The sequence below is a fragment of the Paraphaeosphaeria sporulosa genome, assembly GCF_001642045.1.
Source record: "Paraphaeosphaeria sporulosa strain AP3s5-JAC2a unplaced genomic scaffold CC84scaffold_14, whole genome shotgun sequence".
Classification (NCBI taxonomy): Eukaryota; Fungi; Ascomycota; class Dothideomycetes; order Pleosporales; family Didymosphaeriaceae; genus Paraphaeosphaeria; species Paraphaeosphaeria sporulosa.
In genome coordinates, this window is record NW_017253373.1 from 398,668 (window position 1) to 416,379 (window position 17,712).

The window sequence follows — 17,712 nt, forward strand, 5'->3', positions numbered from 1 at the left end:
CGTTTTGGCCTTATCTCCGGTAAACCTGCGTCCAATCAGACCCACCTCCCTGCTCCGAGGAGAAGCACACCCGTCACATGATAAGGCTAATGCCGCGCTGCGAAGAACGTCGTGTCTGCGTGGCATACAGGCAGTTTCGACCGAATGTAAAGCTGCGTCTCCGAGGGGTTGGGATGCATGGGAGATAATTTCCGATGGACCTTGCGGAACGGACCGATGCAAGGAAGAGCGGTAGAACACGAACAGCGAAGAGGCTGCGGGACGAATCAGAGCAATAGAGGTAACAAAATAGCATTGGCAGTGCTCCGAAATGGATAATTTTGTCCTGGGTTCGCGACACCGCAGTTGTACTCAAACTCTAGAGCAGCCCATTACGCAACAGTACCTAAGTGTTCTTCTAGCCCGAAAAGGCCTTTGTGACAGAAGCCCGCCCAATGTGTTGTGCATGCCGCGCTGTATAAAAAGGTTCGATGGACGCCCAACTTCGCCGATAGAAAATACATATTTGACGAAGTGGCGAATCGCTGCAGTTGCTTCATTTTTGCATCACTCGCTGAAATGCTCGAAATAAGGAAATTCGTGACGCGTATCGAGAGAGAAGTAAGGAGAAGGATTTGTTACGAGGCGGATTGAGGTGGTGGATTTGCGGATGAAGAACTCGGCACATCGAGCTCGTCGTATGGTTTCCGGCCCCAAACCACATAGCTAGCTGGTCAGTGAACGCAACGCATGCTGGGAGGTTCCGCTTACATCTTATGATAACCGTGAACACTGTGATTCGAGATGGATTTGCGGACGTTGACTAGATAGACCTCAATCTCGTCCTTGGTCCAATTTAGTCCTCTTGTGAACAGGAATAAACTCCATGCTTGGATGCCCTCGATGTAGTTCTGCTCGTTGAATTTTCCAAGCATTTTGAACTGGGGGTCTTTGGGCCAACCATTAATGGGCAGCTTGAAGACTTCTTCATGGACATCAACAAATCCAGCTTGCTCGTACCATCGCTTCAACTTGTTGCCAATGCGCATGGGCTTGCCTACATTCATGGCGGCTTTGTCTTGAGTCTTCGCCCACAAGGCAAAAGGATAATCTGGCGGCATGGTTCCATCGTCGCAGTAGACGGTTGGCATGATGTCCTGCGATTCCATCCATCCGCCGGGTTTCAGCGCGTGGAAACCTTTGGCGACAATCTCTCGAAAGTCCTCGAAACAGCCGAGGAGAAGACGAGTGTGGACGTAATCCTGAGGCTCCACCATCCAATCGTCTTCGTTGGCGTCGTCAATGACAAACTTGACATTGCTCGGGACCCTACAACATCAGAAACAGTGGGCCAAGAGCTGCGGCAAATCACTCACCATTCGGGCTGGATGGGTGACAGGTCAGTGCCGATTATCTAGTGGGCGTCAGCAAAGGCCCAGGGAAGGGATCTGAGGGCGACGCACCGATGCGTTGGGATACTGCATGCCTGCCACTGTTAACACGTCTCTCGGTGGAAATTGCAAGTCCAACATACCCATCTCGATGGCCCAAACTCCCGTGCCACAGCCGATGTCGAGGATCTTGCGTGGATCGTCGAGGGGTGCAAAGTGGTTCCTGAACCTGAACATGACCTTCCAGATCTCGTGTTGGACGTCCATGCGGTCGTTCTCGGGCTGCACACAAACGGTCAGCACAGCTGCGCTCCGTGTGCCTGCAGCGGGGTCGGTCGAAGCGCACCTTGTCATTGGGGAACGGATATGCTGTTGCGCAGTTAGTCGCGGCTTCCCTGGGACTGTGAGGGGGAGGGAGCTTACAGCCCGAGTGATAGCTGTGGTAAGTGCGGCCGTGCTCGCGGACGTAGTCGAAGATGCTCTGGTTGACCGACTTTGTGCTCCTGGACAGCGTCAGCTCGGGCAATTGCGCACCATGATCGAGGGACGACGCACGTGTCACAGCTCTGGATTCCATCCGAGGCGCCGCCCGAGGCTCCATCTGTGTCGGACTGCGCAGGCACAGGCAGATTAGCTAGAGTCGCCTTGGAGGCTTTGGGCGTGCTTCACGTACGTCGGCCTCGATGAAGTCGCGCGGGCTCTGGGGCTCGGACGACGGGGGGCTCGTGTCGCGCGAGGACAGCGGGATGGTCAGCGACATGTCTGCGGCCTCGTCGCGCGCACTGCGTGTTGCTGCGTCGGGCAGAGGAAGAGAGGCAAACCCAAGGCACTGGGAACCTTGTGGGTGGAGCCAGAACCACGGAAGGCGCCTGGGGCGCTCCTTCCCGAAGGAGCGACCACGGAACCATTCCCCCTCAGGTGCTCGCTAAAGTGCTTGCGAACCGCCAGAGAACACACCGCACCACCCAGCCCGCCCGGCGCCCTCGCCCGCCCGTGCCTGTGCCAGGCGGCGCAGGCTCCCTCTCTGCTGCCCAACCAAGGCGCTGAGTCTTGGACGAGCGCGCTTCTGTGCGAGGGTTGTCGTTGTCGTTGCGGCGCGATCTGGCCTTCGGTGGCGCTCCTTCGACCTGTCTCTGACGGCCTCTTGGGACAGCCGGTGCGAGAGCCTGCATGCGCCGCCGTCAATGGCTCCCGCTGTCTGGTCCTCCGTCGCTCCGCCGAAGCTTAGTCTGACGTGGCAGCTTTTTGGGGAGTCCCGGCTGCATGCTCGCTGCCAGTAGCGGCACCGCTGCGATGCGACGAGCATAAAGGCTAATAAAGCGCCGCCTCTCGGCATGCAGCGCGTCAATGACTCGAGCGCGAGACAGGATGCGGCCACCTCGTAAGCTTATTGGTGAGTTGTAACCCTCACAACTGTTTGGAGAGAGGACGCTTCGATATGCTTTCATGGGCATAGGAAATTGCTCAGTATCCGGGGCAGACCATAGCTCCTGGCTCTGTGCCTGGCCCACGTGGGAACAGTCGTACTCGGGAGAAGATCCATGTGCTTGATGATCTAGCCGTCCCAGGTGGTCTGTCGAGTGTGAGGACTACCTCGCTGCGTTCCACTCCTTTCGCTTACTCTTGATAAACAGCCACCTTCTTGAAGACTAAACAACTCACTCTTTCTGATGAGCTGCTCAGTCGAATTACAAGCCAGATTGACGGCAGGAAGTCCCCGGAAAAGCCGAAGAACAAGACTCAGGATTGGAGACGTACAACCATGAGACGGAATCGCTCCCAGGACCTGCGCAGCCTTGCTCCAAAGGTTGGCACCTATCGCCTGTCACAATCTGATTGATAGCATCGAGATCTTATGTCCCGATAATATCCAAGCTCGTCGCGTTTTTGTTACAATTTCCCGACCTCATCGACAAAGTGACTCACATCACTCTGATCCTGACAGAGCGATGGGCTATCGACTATGTGGAGATTCAGCTTGATTGGATCAAGATGGCACAACCCACTCGGATTCACGGGGAGATTAATCTCATTACGACTGTGTCTCTACGCTCGAGATGACACACCCTTGCGCATATGAACTTCAACTGCTGACAAATGTTACTTGCTCTCTGCCAAGGACTTCGGAGCATTGCCTTCGATGGGGGAACAATTGTATACGATGATCACCGTCGTCGTCCCATTCAAGGCACCGCTTTCGTACCTTCCATGACTCGTCGCTTCTCCTGGTTTTAGCCCACAGCTTCGATGCCAGGTCTACAGGTTACTCTCACAGTTCTCAACATATCCATGGGAGATGCTTCAGGGCCCGACTTTTTTCTCGAGATACTCGAGATGTCATCAATACAGATACTATGAAGAGCTTACGGGTAATATCATTGCCTTTCCAAAATTTCAGCGGGCATTACGAATTGGGATAGTGGAACACTCAAAACCGGCAAGTGGCTTCCCTGAAGCCTGCGACACTTGACTCTGTATGTCAACTATATCAATCAAGGCTTCTTGTACGGTTGGCTACACTGGATCATCCGTCACGCTCAGATGTTCAGGGAGTTGAAGTCAGTTCAATTCTACAGCATGCAGACAATCGATTACGAGGTGCGCTTGCTCGAATACAAAGACGAAGACGACGTCGCAAGTGTTTTGCACACTCTAAACGCGTTCGCTGCATTACCCGTGAACATGCGAGCGTTGTTCCTTCCAGTGAAGGTGTGCGATTCTGCAGTACTTGAGAACTACAGGGAGGACTGTTGGTTTTCGCGTGTAGTCACCTTGCCGCAAGAGTGAAAAAAAAAAGCTCAGGTCTGATCATCATGGCAGCCAACTAGTGAGCGGACGTGCGTGACTGCTTCACCAAAATTTCGAGCGATTTGGTACGTGCCTTACGATGTGTCAGAGTGCGTCTCATACACTCGACATTTGAGGAACAAGAGCTTGCTGTGTTCGGAAGAGCATGTTTTACAGATGCGAGTGGGGAAATTGCTGCAAGAACTGCCGTCGTTCGGCATTGACACCACCCGCTGGTGCATGCCTGTTTGCTGCTCGAGGTAACATCCTTTCGATCCTTAGAAGCAATCTAGAGCGCCACAAAAGAAAATCTGAATGCAGTGAGATATCCTACATATGTAGGTCAGACCATACGTCTACACGGACGTTCGTCTTGGTACTACACGTCTCACCGATGATTTCCGGTGCAGACTCTCATAGCAGAAGTCATAGAAGCGCATTTTAAATCATATCATCCCATTCATTCACATGCCATGAAGTCGTGATTGTTAGCTACGCCAGAGCGCCGTGCTCAATATGTCCCACGTCGTGTGCACCAGTAGTGCTTTACTTCTCGTGGGCAGCATGTCCACCCTTCTCGCCCAGCTCCTGTGCCAGCTTGCTACCCGCCTTGAACGTGCCGTCGGGGTTGCGCTATACCAACCAGTCAGCAAATCTCGTGATAGATCGAGAGGACCAAAACTTACGCCATCCTGCTCAACAGCTTCCTTCTCAACAGCGTGCTCGTGGGCTACATGGCCGCCCTTGGCGCCGAGCTCCTTTGCAAGCTCGGAGCCCTTGGTGAAGGTGCCATCAGGGTTGCGATCGGGGTGGTCCTACAGGTGGGATCAGTAGTGCAACGCCGGATTTACTATGAAAGACTGACCTCGGCCTGGCTGTTGGAGCCGTGAGAGGCGTGGCCACCCTTGGCTGCGATCTCGCGGAGCTCGTCCTTGGGGAGGTTCGCGAAGTTTGCGGGGTTGGAGTCAGCCATTGCGTTGGTGGTTTGTGGTAGAGTTGAACTGTTGTGAGTTGTGACTGAAGTCGCTGTGTGTATAAGGTTCGTCAAATGCGAGGAAGCACTCCTTTATATTCTCACTTGCTTGCTCTGCTGCCCTCTGACGTTATGTTGCCTACAGAAACAGCAGGCACGCCCGCGTTTCAAAGCAACAAGCAAACAACTGAACGAGCCATCTACATGCCGATCCCACCATCTCTGGCATTCTATTTGCTGCTTATCTACGCATTCTAGACCATGCCCCCTCAATGCTGCCTTGTCTGCTTCCCTGTAATGTGGAAAGCCGATACATATGACATCATCCGGGGTGACGCGAAGTCACGTTCTCACGTGGGACGCGTCTCGCTCGCGTCGGATCATCATGACTCGCGTTCACCGGCGGGATCGACTCCGCCTGACCCCAGCCTTCGCAACATTTAGACGCGTCTGCCTGTTCATTCTGCACATCCTACTCCACCCAAATTACTGCCCACGCACCTCTTCGCTCAATTGAACGTCTCGCCACCATCGCCACCGCAAGAATGAGTCTCAAGCGTAAGGCCGCCAGCGCCGCTACCGATGCAGCGAAGAAACCAAAGGTCAATGGCAGCATCACATCATTCTTCGGCGCGCCCAAGCCCAAGGAGGGTGCAACGGCTGCCGCGAAATTCGACAAGGACGCGTGGGTCGCGAAGCTTACGGACGAGCAGAAAGAGCTCCTGAAGCTGGAGATCGACACGCTGCATGAGAGCTGGCTGCCACACGTCAAGGATGTGCTGCTTAGCCCGACGTTCCTCGACCTCAAGCGCTTCCTGAAGAAGGAGCTGGCGAGCGGGAAGGCGGTGTATCCGCCCATGAAGGATGTCTATTCCTGGTATGACCTCCTGCAAAGCATCTATGACTCTTTCCCACCGTATGTATGTAGGAATTGCGTGGCAACGACTAATTGGACACTCGCAGGTCGCGTCACACGCCGCTCAACACCGTCAAGGCAGTCATCACGGGTCAAGACCCCTACCACAACCCGAACCAAGCCCACGGCCTGTGCTTCTCTGTGCGGCCACCTACGCCGGCCCCGCCCTCGCTCAAAAACATATACATCGCGCTCAAGAAGGACTACCCAGACTTCAAGGAGCCGCCGAACCGGGGCGGTCTGCTGACGCCTTGGGCGGATCACGGTGTCTTGATGCTGAACACGTGTCTCACGGTGGAGAAGAACAAGGCCAACTCGCACTCTGGCAAGGGGTGGGAGCTGCTTACGCAGAAGGTGATTGATACTGTGGCCAAGGTGCGGACGAATGGCGTAGTATTTTTGGCGTGGGGCTCGCCGGCGCAACAGAGGGTCAAAGACATAGAGAAAGCGTACAAGGAGCGGCATCTCATTCTGCGTAGTGTGCATCCTAGCCCGCTAGCCGCGCACAAAGGATTTGTAAGTGCTAGGCTGTTAGTGTGTTGGGTGGGGCTAACGGTGTGTAGTTCGATTGCGGACACTTCAAGAAGGCGAACGACTGGCTGGAGGTGAAGTACGGGAAGGGTGAAGGCATCGATTGGAACCTAGACGTCGACCCGAAGGAGGCGGGCGTTTAGGCTAAAGCGAGCTGCCTTTCAGCTGCTCTTCGAAGCCGTTGTGTGGTTTCGTCGAATTAGCATCTTGTGTTGTATGGCACTGGTTTGATGCATCAGCGCTATAATCGGGTTCTGGGCGTTGGACAGGCGTTTGGAAAAAGATATCACGGTACTCGCAAAAATTTGAGCTCAAACTTCAGGCTTCAGGCTTTTCCCCTAAAGGCAGTACCATACTCGAGGGTGAACTAGAGACACCGTACGCCCGCGCAAACCTGTACCAGGACCTACCATACCAACGATGTGATTTTGACGAGTGAGGAAGACTGTTCTTCCCCTCTGTTTGAAAGCAGGTTCCAGTGAGGCGTATTTCGAACACTCGAGCATCTACCGATCGTTGGTCCGAGGTATGATGTACGATGAAATCTCACATGCGTGCAGCTGCACAGTGTTGCCTCTTAAGTGCAAGAAGTTGAGTTAATTCATGTCGAAAAGGAACGTAATGCTATCAAAACCAACGCCAACGCTATGCTCGAGAGAATGTCGCTAAACATGCCAGTCAAACGAAGAGAATCCATTGTCCATTACCACGACCATCAATCATCCTATTCCCCATCACTGATCCATCGCCTGCTTACAAAGGCACATTCTTCACAATGCTCCCACCCTGAAACGCCAGCTTATCCTCACTCGGCTGCTTCGTCACCGCCGTCTTGGCCTTCTCCTTATACGCAGCGAGCGTCTTATCCCCATCGAAGTTCTGATTAATCACCCCGCTCATGCCCTTCTGGCAGTGGTCCCCGTTCGTCTGCGAGCAGTAGTACCACAACGGCTTGTCATTCTTAACCAAGAAGGTGAAGACGTTGGGTGCCTCGCCGCTAGGCGTAGCAAAGTTGAAGCCGGAGAAGATGCCGGTGCCGTCGGCGAGGGGCTCGCACGGCGCGTCGAAGGAGGACTGCACGACAGTGTGGTTCTTGGGGAGGAAGTGGAATTCGATGAGGTCGCCGATGGCGGCGACGACATTCTGTGGCTCGAAGTGGAGGCCGTTGTTTTCGACGGTGGAGCCGGCGGTGATGCGGTGGATGACGCCAGTCGGGGGGATGGAGTTGGGTGCTGCGGTGGTGAGGCCGAGGAGGGAGGTGGCAGCGAAGGCGAGGGTGGTGAAGGCGACCATTTTGAAAGGTGTAGCGGATCAAGTTGGAATTAGAAGCTAAATGTTGCGGAAAGTAGATTGTAGGATGTGTAGATGGAGTAGCTTGTGATGCTGGAGTGCGTTGATGCTGTGATGAAGATTCTAACGTCCTGGGGTTCATGATTTATAGAGAGAAACGAACATGGTCGCTGAGCCCAGCATCGTAAGATTACTTCTTCATCTCTAGAGACATGCGCGCGGAAGAGATTGCTGCCGGATGGCTGCGCGCACTAATTTGGCGTTCAGCCTCCACAGCGTCCTCGAATTCCTAAATTCAAAATGTAAGAAATCTTGGTAACGATGGGCGCCGTATTCTTACACATCCGGTCTATTCTAGCTCCGCTCGTTAGCCAATCATAGAAGCAGTCTTGCGTCTATTTGGGGTCGAATTAGAGCCAAAACTCAGCCCCCTGCTCAGCCCCAGAGCTTCCCAGAGGCTGACGAGATTACAAACATTCGAACGAGCTACCACTATTTCCGATGCACGAAATAACCTTATTTTTCTCCGGTACGATGGCATTCCACGTGTGGCCGGTCTAGAATATCTCGTGTAGATCGTGTTGCGCGATTGAACTCGTTCCACAGCTGCCGGTCTTGCATCATCCGGAGGGATGTCTTCTGCGCGCAGCAGTCTTATTCGTGATGACGACGACAAGTGTCAAAAGTAACACAGAATCACTCGTTGAACGAGTCTTCAACGCGCAGGGGTCAGATTGGCAGGGGAGGTTGGAGTCTTCGTTTCTCATCGCAGGCTAAAATTAGAAGCTGGCATCGTAGGACTAGAAACCGCGTAGAAGCCCTTGTCTGAATCTCAGTGAGTTTGTATTTTTTCAGCGTGAACAGTGCTACGGAGATGCATTCCGCCTCAATTCCGCAAGAGTCAGATGCGATACTCTGTGGAGACTGGAGATCCGGCCGTTAAGCTGCACGAAGGGAGACAGCAGAGGTCTGTGTGCAGGTTTTGAGCGTTTCTCCTTCCACTCTCCTTCATAGCACAGATCAGTATCACGAAGACAACCGAGATAATCTCACAGGAATCGTAGTCCCACGGTTTGGCTCAACCATGTTCAGGTGCTCATGGGCTCCTATGACATGAAACGACGCATCATTGTCTCGATTAATTTCTCGAAGCATGTCTTAGACTCGATTGACATACATTTTGTTCGTGTGGTCTCAGCTTGTGCTCGCTTGTTTGCTCGTTCGTTCAGCTTTGCTGACGATATGTTTGCCTAAAGATGCTGATGAGGTCTCGGTGATTGACCAATCACAGAGAACGACAATGTTGAACAAAGAAGATACTGCGATTAAAGTAACTGAGTCGTCTCAGGATGAAACTTGATCGTATCTTTTGGCTTTGCTGCGCGTCTACAGCGTGGCTATGGGAGTTGTATGCGGCACGGTTGTCAATGTGAGCCTAAACGAGATCGAACAACAAGTGAATTGAATAGAGACAACGAGGGTCTGAAAGGGTGATACGGAATTTCGTCGCGATCCACGCACGAGACTACTTCTTGCATCGTCTTCTGTGCTAGCACAAGACCTCGGATGTTTGTACGAAAAGTAATCAGTCGTTTATGTATCGCAAGGATTACGTCCAGAACCCGGCGCCGCGGCCGCCACATACTCGTTCAGATTGGTACACACGCAGGTTAGCATCGGCACCGTGGGCCTTAACAATGGATAACGTTTTATCCCAGGGCCCAGTGCCGTGCTAAGAGCGGGATGGCTTCCCTGTCTCGCTCAAGATAGTTAGCCTCGCCGCAACGGGCCCAAAACTAGGCTAGCGCGCCCGCTCCGGATTGCCCTTCTGAGTCGCCCAGGAAAGACGCGCCGCGAATTGGAAACGGCTCAACAACGAACGATTTAACGCAATAAATTAGACAAGTAGGGGCGCCGCGGGAGGGAGGAACGGGCTGCGCCCCGCGACGAGAGTGGATTGAAAGCTGGGGAAGTCCTGGGGAAGCCTGCAGAGTTCAAAGACCGCGGTCTTTGCTCTGGCGTGACGTCATCTTGTACATGTTGCGAATGAAGCATTGCTGATGTATATGTCGAGAAGAGCAATGAACCAGTGAATCTAGGGTTCTTTGAAGATCTATTGATGCGCATACATAGTAACTAGATGCTGCTAGTGACTCGGTGACGGGACTGGTCCCCCGTTGATCCAAGGCAAGCCAAAGATCAAGGCCCAAATTCTGTGAGGCCCACCTGCGATACACAGCTCCGAATTGCACGGCAACAGCCAGAACCTTCGTCGTCCATCGGCAAGTGGACCCCTCGCACGTTGCGGCCTCGTGAACACCCTAAGTCCCACTCCAGCCCCAAGGCCAACAACCCACGCGGACCGATTACCACGCCATGCACGCGATCTAGCACCCTCACCCTTGGCAGACCTGACCTCAATCTCTAGGATTTGGCAATTTCTTCCTGGCGGAGATTGTTTTGCGGCTGCAATTCGTTGTTCTGCTGGCGGCGGGTTGCAAAACTTGCGCTAAGGACGTCTCCACCTCCAGAATTAATGGCCGAAGATTTTTGCATATAAGGCTCACTCACTACCCAGACACAATGCACACTTCGGCGACGAAGGGTGCGTGTGTCTAAGACAATTCGACTCCGCTCGTGCACTTGCAACAATGGAGAAGTTCGACACAGTTAATATCATCCCTGGGGAGCAACACCAAGAAATCACCGGCATGGTTTCGGCGGAGCGAGCGTGGACGACGCGTGAGCCATATGGGCCGTCTGGTATTTTGTCTTCAAGAACGTGAGAGGAGCAGTTCGTTTACTTGTTGTAGGCTTCAAGGGGCTTTTCAGCAACTACTATGTCGCTCTATGTGCACTTTTCGCCACCATTGGCGGCCTGTTGTTTGGCTATGAGTATGTCTTCAAATCGGAACCGAGAATCACAATCGCTAACGTCCGTGTAGCCAAGGTGTCATATCTGTCACACTTGTCATGGATCAATTCTTAAACCGCTTCCCGCGGGTCTCCGAGACTGCTTCCGGCGCTGGCTTCTGGAAAGGTCTTATGACCGCTATGCTGGAACTCGGTGCTCTGCTCGGAGCCTTGTTCGCCGGATATCTTGCGGACAGACTGTCAAGGAAGCGATCGATTGTGGTCGCAGTCATCATATTCACTGTAGGGAGCATACTCCAAACCGCAGCACAAGAGTATGCCATGCTCACCGTTGGACGCTTGATCGGAGGTGTGGGAATCGGCATGCTTGCCACCATCTCTCCCTTGTACATCTCCGAGATTGCGCCTCCGGAGATCCGTGGCGCCCTTCTCGTTCTTCAAGAGTTCAGCATTGTTTTCGGCATTGTAGTCGCGTTCTGGACTACGTATGGCACACGCTACATGCCCAGCGAATGGTCGTGGCGCCTACCTTTCCTCATCCAGATGATTCCGGGCATCACCCTAGGCGTCGGCATCATGTTCCTGCCGTACTCTCCTCGCTGGCTATCCTCCAAGGGTCGCGATCAGGAAGCACTGCAAGTCCTTTCGCAGCTAAGACGTCTACCGGAGAGCGATTCCCGCGTCTTCCAAGAGTGGTGCGAGATCAGAGCTGAGGTCGCCTTCACGCGGGAGGTCAACGCGGAGAAGCATCCGCTGCTACAAGAAAACACTAGAGCAAACCGCATCAAGCTCGAGATCGCTGCGTGGGGTGACTGCTTCAGACATGGTTGCTGGCGAAGGACGGTCGTGGGTGTCGGCATCATGTTCTTCCAGCAATTTGTAAGTACTTTCTATCGAGCAACTAATAAGAAAAGCACTAACGTCCTTCCAGGTCGGCATCAACGCGCTCATCTACTACTCCCCGTCCCTCTTCAAGACTCTTGGCCAGGACTACGAAATGCAGCTCCTCCTCTCCGGCATCATAAATTGCACACAACTCGTCGGCGTCGTGACGTCTCTCTGGACCATGGACCGTTTCGGCAGGCGACTGCTGCTCCTTGTAGGCGCTGCTCTGATGTTCATCGCGCACCTGATCATCGCTGTGCTAGTCGGCAGGTTCGGCCACGCATGGACTGACTATAAGACCGAGGGCTGGGTCGCCGTGGCCTTCCTCTTCTTTTACATGTTCAGCTTCGGCGCGACGTGGGGACCCGTTCCCTGGGCTATGCCGTCAGAGATCTTCCCGAGCTCGTTGAGGGCCAAGGGTGTTGCTCTGTCCACGTGCTCGAATTGGCTTAACAATTTCATCATTGTGAGTTCAGACTTGGGCTCTGTATGCTGAAAATGCAAGACTAATGAAATATAGGGTCTCATCACCCCACCTCTTGTACAAAATACCGGATACGGCGCGTACACCTTCTTCGCAGTCTTCTGTGCGCTCGCGTTCATGTTCACATTCTTCTGTGTTCCCGAGACCATGGGAAGAACGCTGGAGCAGATGGACGCCGTTTTCGGAGACGTCAGCAGTGAGGAAGAAGAGGCGAGGAAGGTGCGCATCGAACGGCAGATCATCGCTGAGCAAAGAAACGATGCTGTGGCGAAGCCTTGAGCAAATTATACAGGAGAGTTCGTTATAAATACGGCAAGACATGGAAGCGTTGTAGCTTCCTTTCGTATCACGGCGATACTCAAAACCCGTGCTAGAAATTCAATTATGGTTAACCCAACAAGTCAATTGGGTGGTTGCCTATGTGTTCATATGGACATTGAGCCTGCTGGCCAATGACATTTATAGATGTGCTTCTCTACGGCTATAATGATGCCCACAAGGCAATAACGCCAAGATGCCTTCATGATATCGTCTATGCGCTTCATGATGATATACAACACAAATGCTGTCCGCTCTTAGCAGAACGATCGCATCTTTATGCGGTCGGCATCGCCATGATGCCGCTCCATCCTCCTCCTCCACCACCACCTCCACCACCAGATCTTCGATTTCCAGCGCCACTCGAAGGCGCCCTTCTTGAGCCGCCGGCTCCGCCAGGTCTCTTAGCACTAGGCGCTTTACTCGATCCTCTCTTCTTCACGCCAGCATACGCATCCCCAGAAGCAGAAGTTCGCTTGCGGTAATTTTTCTTCCTGAAGGGTTGTTTTGCGGAGCCAACTCTAGCGGCATTGGGTGCCCTCGGCCGGGGAGCTGGTCTTGCTGGCTCGGCTTGTGAGAAACGTCTGTTGAACGCCTCGACGTCTGGGTTGACGGGGTGGCTGAAGAAATGGCTCGTGTGCACAGTTTCATCCTCGTCATCATCTTCAAAGTCACCCATTGACACAACACTCTCATTCTCAACTTGTACTTGCGGTTGTCCTTCGCAATCGCCGTCGCTTTCACCGAGAAGATCGATCTCAATCCGATGGTTGGGATCTGCAGGTCTTTCCTCGTAGTCCTCGTCTTCAGATCCTTCGTCCTCGGACTGAGCTCTCTGAAGTAGATTCTTAGGTACAGGCAAACATCCCGATGCCGTGAATATTTCCCTCGTATTCTTGATGAGGACTAAGAATCTCTTGCCGTAAAGCCTTACCATTTCGGGATCGATGCCGGGGATCGCAAGCATTTCCTCTGTAGTGGTGGGAAGATCAAGCCCCATTTCGCGGAGAATGGTATCAGAGAATGGCGCGAATTTGAGACCTTTTTTAAACTTAAGATCCTTGATCGCATTCTTGGCGCCGGTCATGTAATCGCGTAGGATGTCTTGCTGGAGCTCATCAATACCATTCAATCTTTCATCTACGGTGATAGGCGCACTGTGCGTCTTTTGCTTTAGTCGTGGAGGAGGAGGTCTTGCATCGCGTACGGGCGCGAAATCGCTGTAGTCCTCATCGTCATCGTTGTCAGGTATGACGAAATCGTTGTCGTATCGCACTCGACTCTTTCCGCGTGATGTTTGAAGAGCTGCACTACGATGATCCTCGTCATCATCTTGGTTGTATGTGTATGACTTGGTACTTCGTTTAGGCGGACCTCGAATTGGTGAGGATACATTGGTGGAAGGGTACTCGGGTCGATTCTTGGGCGCTTTCTTCTTGGATTCTTTCTGGGCGACCATCTTCTTGCGAGGGGTCACACGAACCTGCATACTAAAAGGTCTTGTGCCGCTTGCGTACTCGCGACTTCTCGGGCCAAGCTGTCATTGTTAGTTGATGTTGCGAAGCGGCACCGTCACACTTACATGGATGTAGTTGGTCGCGAACCCCATCTTATTCGACACAGAAGTCTCTTCCAAGGCACGAGACTCTAGTAGATGGTTGAAGACGCGTTCGACATCGCCCCTTTCCAGATCGGCCCCGAATCCAAAGATATCGCCAATGTCCGACTTCTTTATTTTGGCATTCTTTGCTCCACGGAATGCATCAACGCATTGCAACACAGTGACCTTGGACTCATGTACTTTCCTGACAAGTTCAATGGCCTTCTGTGCGTATTGAGAGAGGTCCTTCTCCTCGAAAGTGGCACCTGACGTGCAATTGTCGCAGGATTCTCCGCAGTCCTCCTTCTTGAACGATTCGCTGAAGTAATTAAGAACTTGTACCCTGCGGCAATCACTCTTATTCTCGCAGAACTGAATGACGTTCCTGAGCATGTCGTGCTGCCGTTGTTTTTGCTCTCTGCTGCCCTCGCCCTCATCAATCATCTTTTTCAAGATTTTGCAGTCGCCATAATTGTAATAAAGATAGCATGAGGACTTCTTGCCATCCCTTCCAGCGCGACCAGTCTCTTGATAATAACCCTCCAAGCTCTTCGGTAACGAATGGTGCACCACGAAACGCACGTCAGCTTTGTCGATACCCATCCCGAATGCAATCGTAGCAACGATAACGTGGTACTTGTTGGCCTGCCATTTCCGCTGGACGTCTGATCTCTCGGGTGGATCCATTCCCGCATGATAGTGGTAGGCCGAGATGCCGAGATCGGTAAGCTTTTTGGCAACAGTCTCGCAGCTTTTGCGTGAGAGGCAATAAACAATACCGCATTTGCCAGGAAACTGGGATTTGATCAAATCTGCAATGTTAAGCACGATATTCTTTGCTTTGGGTAGGACGGAGTAGGACAAGTTTGGACGATTGAAACTCTGCGCTATCAAACGAGAGCCACCAATACCCAAGTTCGCCATGACATCGGTCCGTACTAATTGAGTCGCTGTAGCAGTGAGAGCAATTATCGGTACACCTGAGAATTGACGCACAACATCGCCTAGTGCCTTATAGTCAGGCCTGAAGTCATGACCCCATTGACTGACGCAATGAGCTTCGTCGATAACTACTCGGGCTAAACGGTTGCGGCGATGGAGTTGCTGAAATGCGTTGATCATCCGTTGATTCTTACTAAGCATCTCTGGAGTCACATAGAGCACATTTATGAAGTCTTGGGGGTCGCGTTCTTGGAGACCGTCCATGATCCCTTCCTTGTGCTCCGCTGTAGATTCTCCGTTGATGAGGAATGCTTGCATGCCGAAACGGTTCCGGCAAGCGTCGACCTGGTCCTCCATCAGGCTTAGAAGAGGCGAAACCACGATAGTCACGCCCCGAGTCTTTCCTGACTTGATGACCGATGGTAGTTGGTAGCATAAAGACTTGCCACCTCCAGTGGGCATGAGAACAAAGCAGTGTTCGCCTCTCAGTGTCGTGTTGACGGCGTCTAGTTGGCCTGGACGAAAACCTCGAAGCCTGAATCGGTAAAGCAATGCATCCCGAACTTCTCTCGACCATTCGTGGTTCATGCCAGGCGCATTGAGCTGTGGTTTTTGGGGAGATGGCGGACTCTTGCGTTGTATCTTGTTCGCGGAGGCTTCCTTGAGAACTCCTCTGGTCGGTTGGACGCTTCGTGTATCCACCCTGTCACCCTTCCAATCGTATCCACTACGGGGTCTGTTCTCATCAATATTGCTGATCTCATGAAATAGATTGTCATCGTCTTCGTCGCAGAAATCTTCCTCGTTGATTTCGAATGCTTCGGGCGCTGCACCCATCGTAGCGCCAATTGAATTGACATCATCGTCATCGAAGTCGTCTCCAAAGTCATCGTCAGATATAACGAACGGCTCTACTGTGTTGTTTAACCCTTGGTGGGGCGAACCGCCTTGACGACGGGAGTCTAATCCCGAAGCAAACGCAACCTGACTACTGGGCACAGGACGCGTGTGCGATTCTGCTTTCCAATCGAGACGTGGAGGGGTTGACTCGATAATGTGAGTTTCAGCGAACCTGATACGTCGTGACGGTGTCCAGACCTCGTGTCTGGAGATCTGCGTCTGCTTAATATATTGCGTTTGAGGTACATGATCCGGACCTTGTGCAGGAGCCATTCTGTTGGTATTCGATGTTGGGGTCGCCTGCGTAGACTTCACAACGACTTTACCCATATTCTGGTTGGCGGTGTCGCTGGCCATTTTTGTGTATTTCACCAGACCAGCATCTTTGAACAGATAGTACATCTGCACCTGGAGATCGTCGAGATCTTTGGCATAGCTATTCAATGCTTGAGTGTCTTCAAAATTGAACTCTTCGTTGTCAAGATCCTCAGCAATCTTTTCCCTCAGCTCCTGTCGCTTGGAATTCAGATCTTCGTGCTTGGACTTCATAAGTAGAAGCTGCTCTAGAGCTCTCTTATGTGTGTTGGCGCGCTTGATAGCTTCTTGATGCGCTGGCGTTGAGGTGCCGGCTTCCGCGTGTTTTAGGTACGCATCTTTAGCTTTCGCCCAAGTACCGACAGCAGATTCAACCTGCCGCTTCAGACGACGTCCCTCCGAGTCTAAAAACATCTCAACTGCCTGACGGATGTTGGCCTTCTCCTCGCTTGGCAATTGCGAAGCGGCGGGAGCGGGAGCAGACTGTGTGGATGCCGGGATAGGCTGCACTTTCGTGGGAGATTGAAGCGTCGTCTTCGAAGATTGAGATGTCTCTGGAGTAACTAGAGGGCCGTGCTTTGTTGTCTGTGAACGGCTGGGTGCCTCTCGGAGTTTGGAAGGCGACCGAATAGGTAGCTCGATCTGTGACGAATGACTGGCGGTATCAAAGTGGTTCGACGCTTTCTTTTCCGGACTGGCCATAGGGACGATATCAAGTTCAAACCCGTCCAAAGATTCGAAATCGTCCTCTTCGGAATCTAAGACTGTGTTTTGGCCTCTTCGCTTGGACGTGGTGTCACGTGCGAATTGGATGCCCTTCATGGGCGAAGGACTGCGAGTAGGTCTTCCTAGTTTCTTTGCAGGGGCCAGTGTTTCTGACGGAAGACGGCTCAATGGCTTGCGCTTCCGACTGCTCTGAGCGGGCTCTTCGCCGACCTGCATCAACCGTCCATTGGACACAGTGGTCGAGTAGGGCGGCGGTGGGCTTTCCGGAACAAAAGTCATCATGTCATCAATGTTCGCAAAGCCGTCATAGTCGGTGCTGGGACTCGATGCAGGTATTGTATTATCTGGGCGCGGAGATTTGCGCAGCACAAGGTCTGCCGCATACTCATCGCTCTTCCTCTTCTTTCCGCGGCTTTTGCTTGGGGACTGTTGCTTTCCAACGGCACCGGTCAAATCGATCGCCTCAATAAATGTTTCCGGACCGCGGTGTTTGCGGGTGGCTGACGGCTCAGCTGTCGGCGTAGTGGAGGCTGCCAAGCTTCTTGCTGTAACACTGCTACCCAAGGTCGGACGCGCGCTCTTCAAGCCGAGCCCAGCGAGCACCAGTCTAGCTGTGTTCTCCTTGGGAGTAGCCCTCAGCCGTGCCATTTCTTCCGGCGATGCCTGTTCCGAGAGCAATGTGTGTATGTCGACGGTGCGGGCGCGAGCGAGGGGCGGTATTGTTGGAGTGATTCCGCGTGAGGGTGCCGGGGCTTGTTCATCGTTCGGCGGAGGAGCTATCGGGAAAGAGGAAGGCTGCGA

At 52.9% G+C, this 17,712-nt stretch overlaps 6 protein-coding genes across 6 annotated transcripts; 2 read left to right on the forward strand and 4 right to left on the reverse strand.

The window, feature by feature from the left end:
• Nucleotides 1-277: 277 nt before the first annotated feature.
• Nucleotides 278-2,165, reverse strand: CC84DRAFT_1169203 (S-adenosyl-L-methionine-dependent methyltransferase). Its single transcript, XM_018179594.1, has 9 exons — nt 2,044-2,165; nt 1,926-1,981; nt 1,794-1,873; nt 1,717-1,739; nt 1,514-1,652; nt 1,443-1,465; nt 1,356-1,393; nt 751-1,308; nt 278-705 (listed from the first exon to the last, which is right to left on the reverse strand). Exons 1-9 carry the CDS (start codon nt 2,128-2,130, stop codon nt 618-620), a joined length of 1,092 nt encoding a protein of 363 aa, XP_018030046.1. The 5' UTR covers nt 2,131-2,165; the 3' UTR covers nt 278-617.
• A 2,538-nt stretch (nt 2,166-4,703) lies between these two features.
• Nucleotides 4,704-5,130, reverse strand: CC84DRAFT_1103828 (uncharacterized protein; the record flags this gene model as incomplete). The annotated part of the gene is made up of 3 exons (XM_018175033.1): nt 4,704-4,790; nt 4,859-4,972; nt 5,023-5,130. The coding sequence occupies 3 exons, from the start codon at nt 5,128-5,130 to the stop codon at nt 4,704-4,706; spliced, it is 309 nt and encodes a 102-aa protein (XP_018030047.1).
• Nucleotides 5,131-5,538: 408 nt separating this feature from the next.
• Nucleotides 5,539-6,901, forward strand: CC84DRAFT_1169204 (uracil-DNA glycosylase). The gene is made up of 3 exons (XM_018179595.1): nt 5,539-6,007; nt 6,094-6,562; nt 6,610-6,901. Exons 1-3 carry the CDS (start codon nt 5,676-5,678, stop codon nt 6,718-6,720), a joined length of 912 nt encoding a protein of 303 aa, XP_018030048.1. The 5' UTR covers nt 5,539-5,675; the 3' UTR covers nt 6,721-6,901.
• Nucleotides 6,902-6,939: 38 nt separating this feature from the next.
• Nucleotides 6,940-8,159, reverse strand: CC84DRAFT_1169205 (uncharacterized protein). Its single transcript, XM_018179596.1, has one exon. The coding sequence runs from the start codon at nt 7,868-7,870 to the stop codon at nt 7,331-7,333; it is 540 nt and encodes a 179-aa protein (XP_018030049.1). The 5' UTR covers nt 7,871-8,159; the 3' UTR covers nt 6,940-7,330.
• A 2,046-nt stretch (nt 8,160-10,205) lies between these two features.
• Nucleotides 10,206-12,521, forward strand: CC84DRAFT_1209996 (general substrate transporter). Its single transcript, XM_018182256.1, has 5 exons — nt 10,206-10,630; nt 10,681-10,762; nt 10,813-11,620; nt 11,673-12,092; nt 12,147-12,521. The coding sequence occupies exons 1-5, from the start codon at nt 10,519-10,521 to the stop codon at nt 12,387-12,389; spliced, it is 1,665 nt and encodes a 554-aa protein (XP_018030050.1). The 5' UTR covers nt 10,206-10,518; the 3' UTR covers nt 12,390-12,521.
• Nucleotides 12,522-17,540, reverse strand: CC84DRAFT_1209997 (ATP-dependent DNA helicase). Its single transcript, XM_018182257.1, has 2 exons — nt 14,011-17,540; nt 12,522-13,965 (listed from the first exon to the last, which is right to left on the reverse strand). The coding sequence occupies exons 1-2, from the start codon at nt 17,191-17,193 to the stop codon at nt 12,706-12,708; spliced, it is 4,443 nt and encodes a 1,480-aa protein (XP_018030051.1). The 5' UTR covers nt 17,194-17,540; the 3' UTR covers nt 12,522-12,705.
• Between the last annotated feature and the right edge of the window lie 172 nt (nt 17,541-17,712).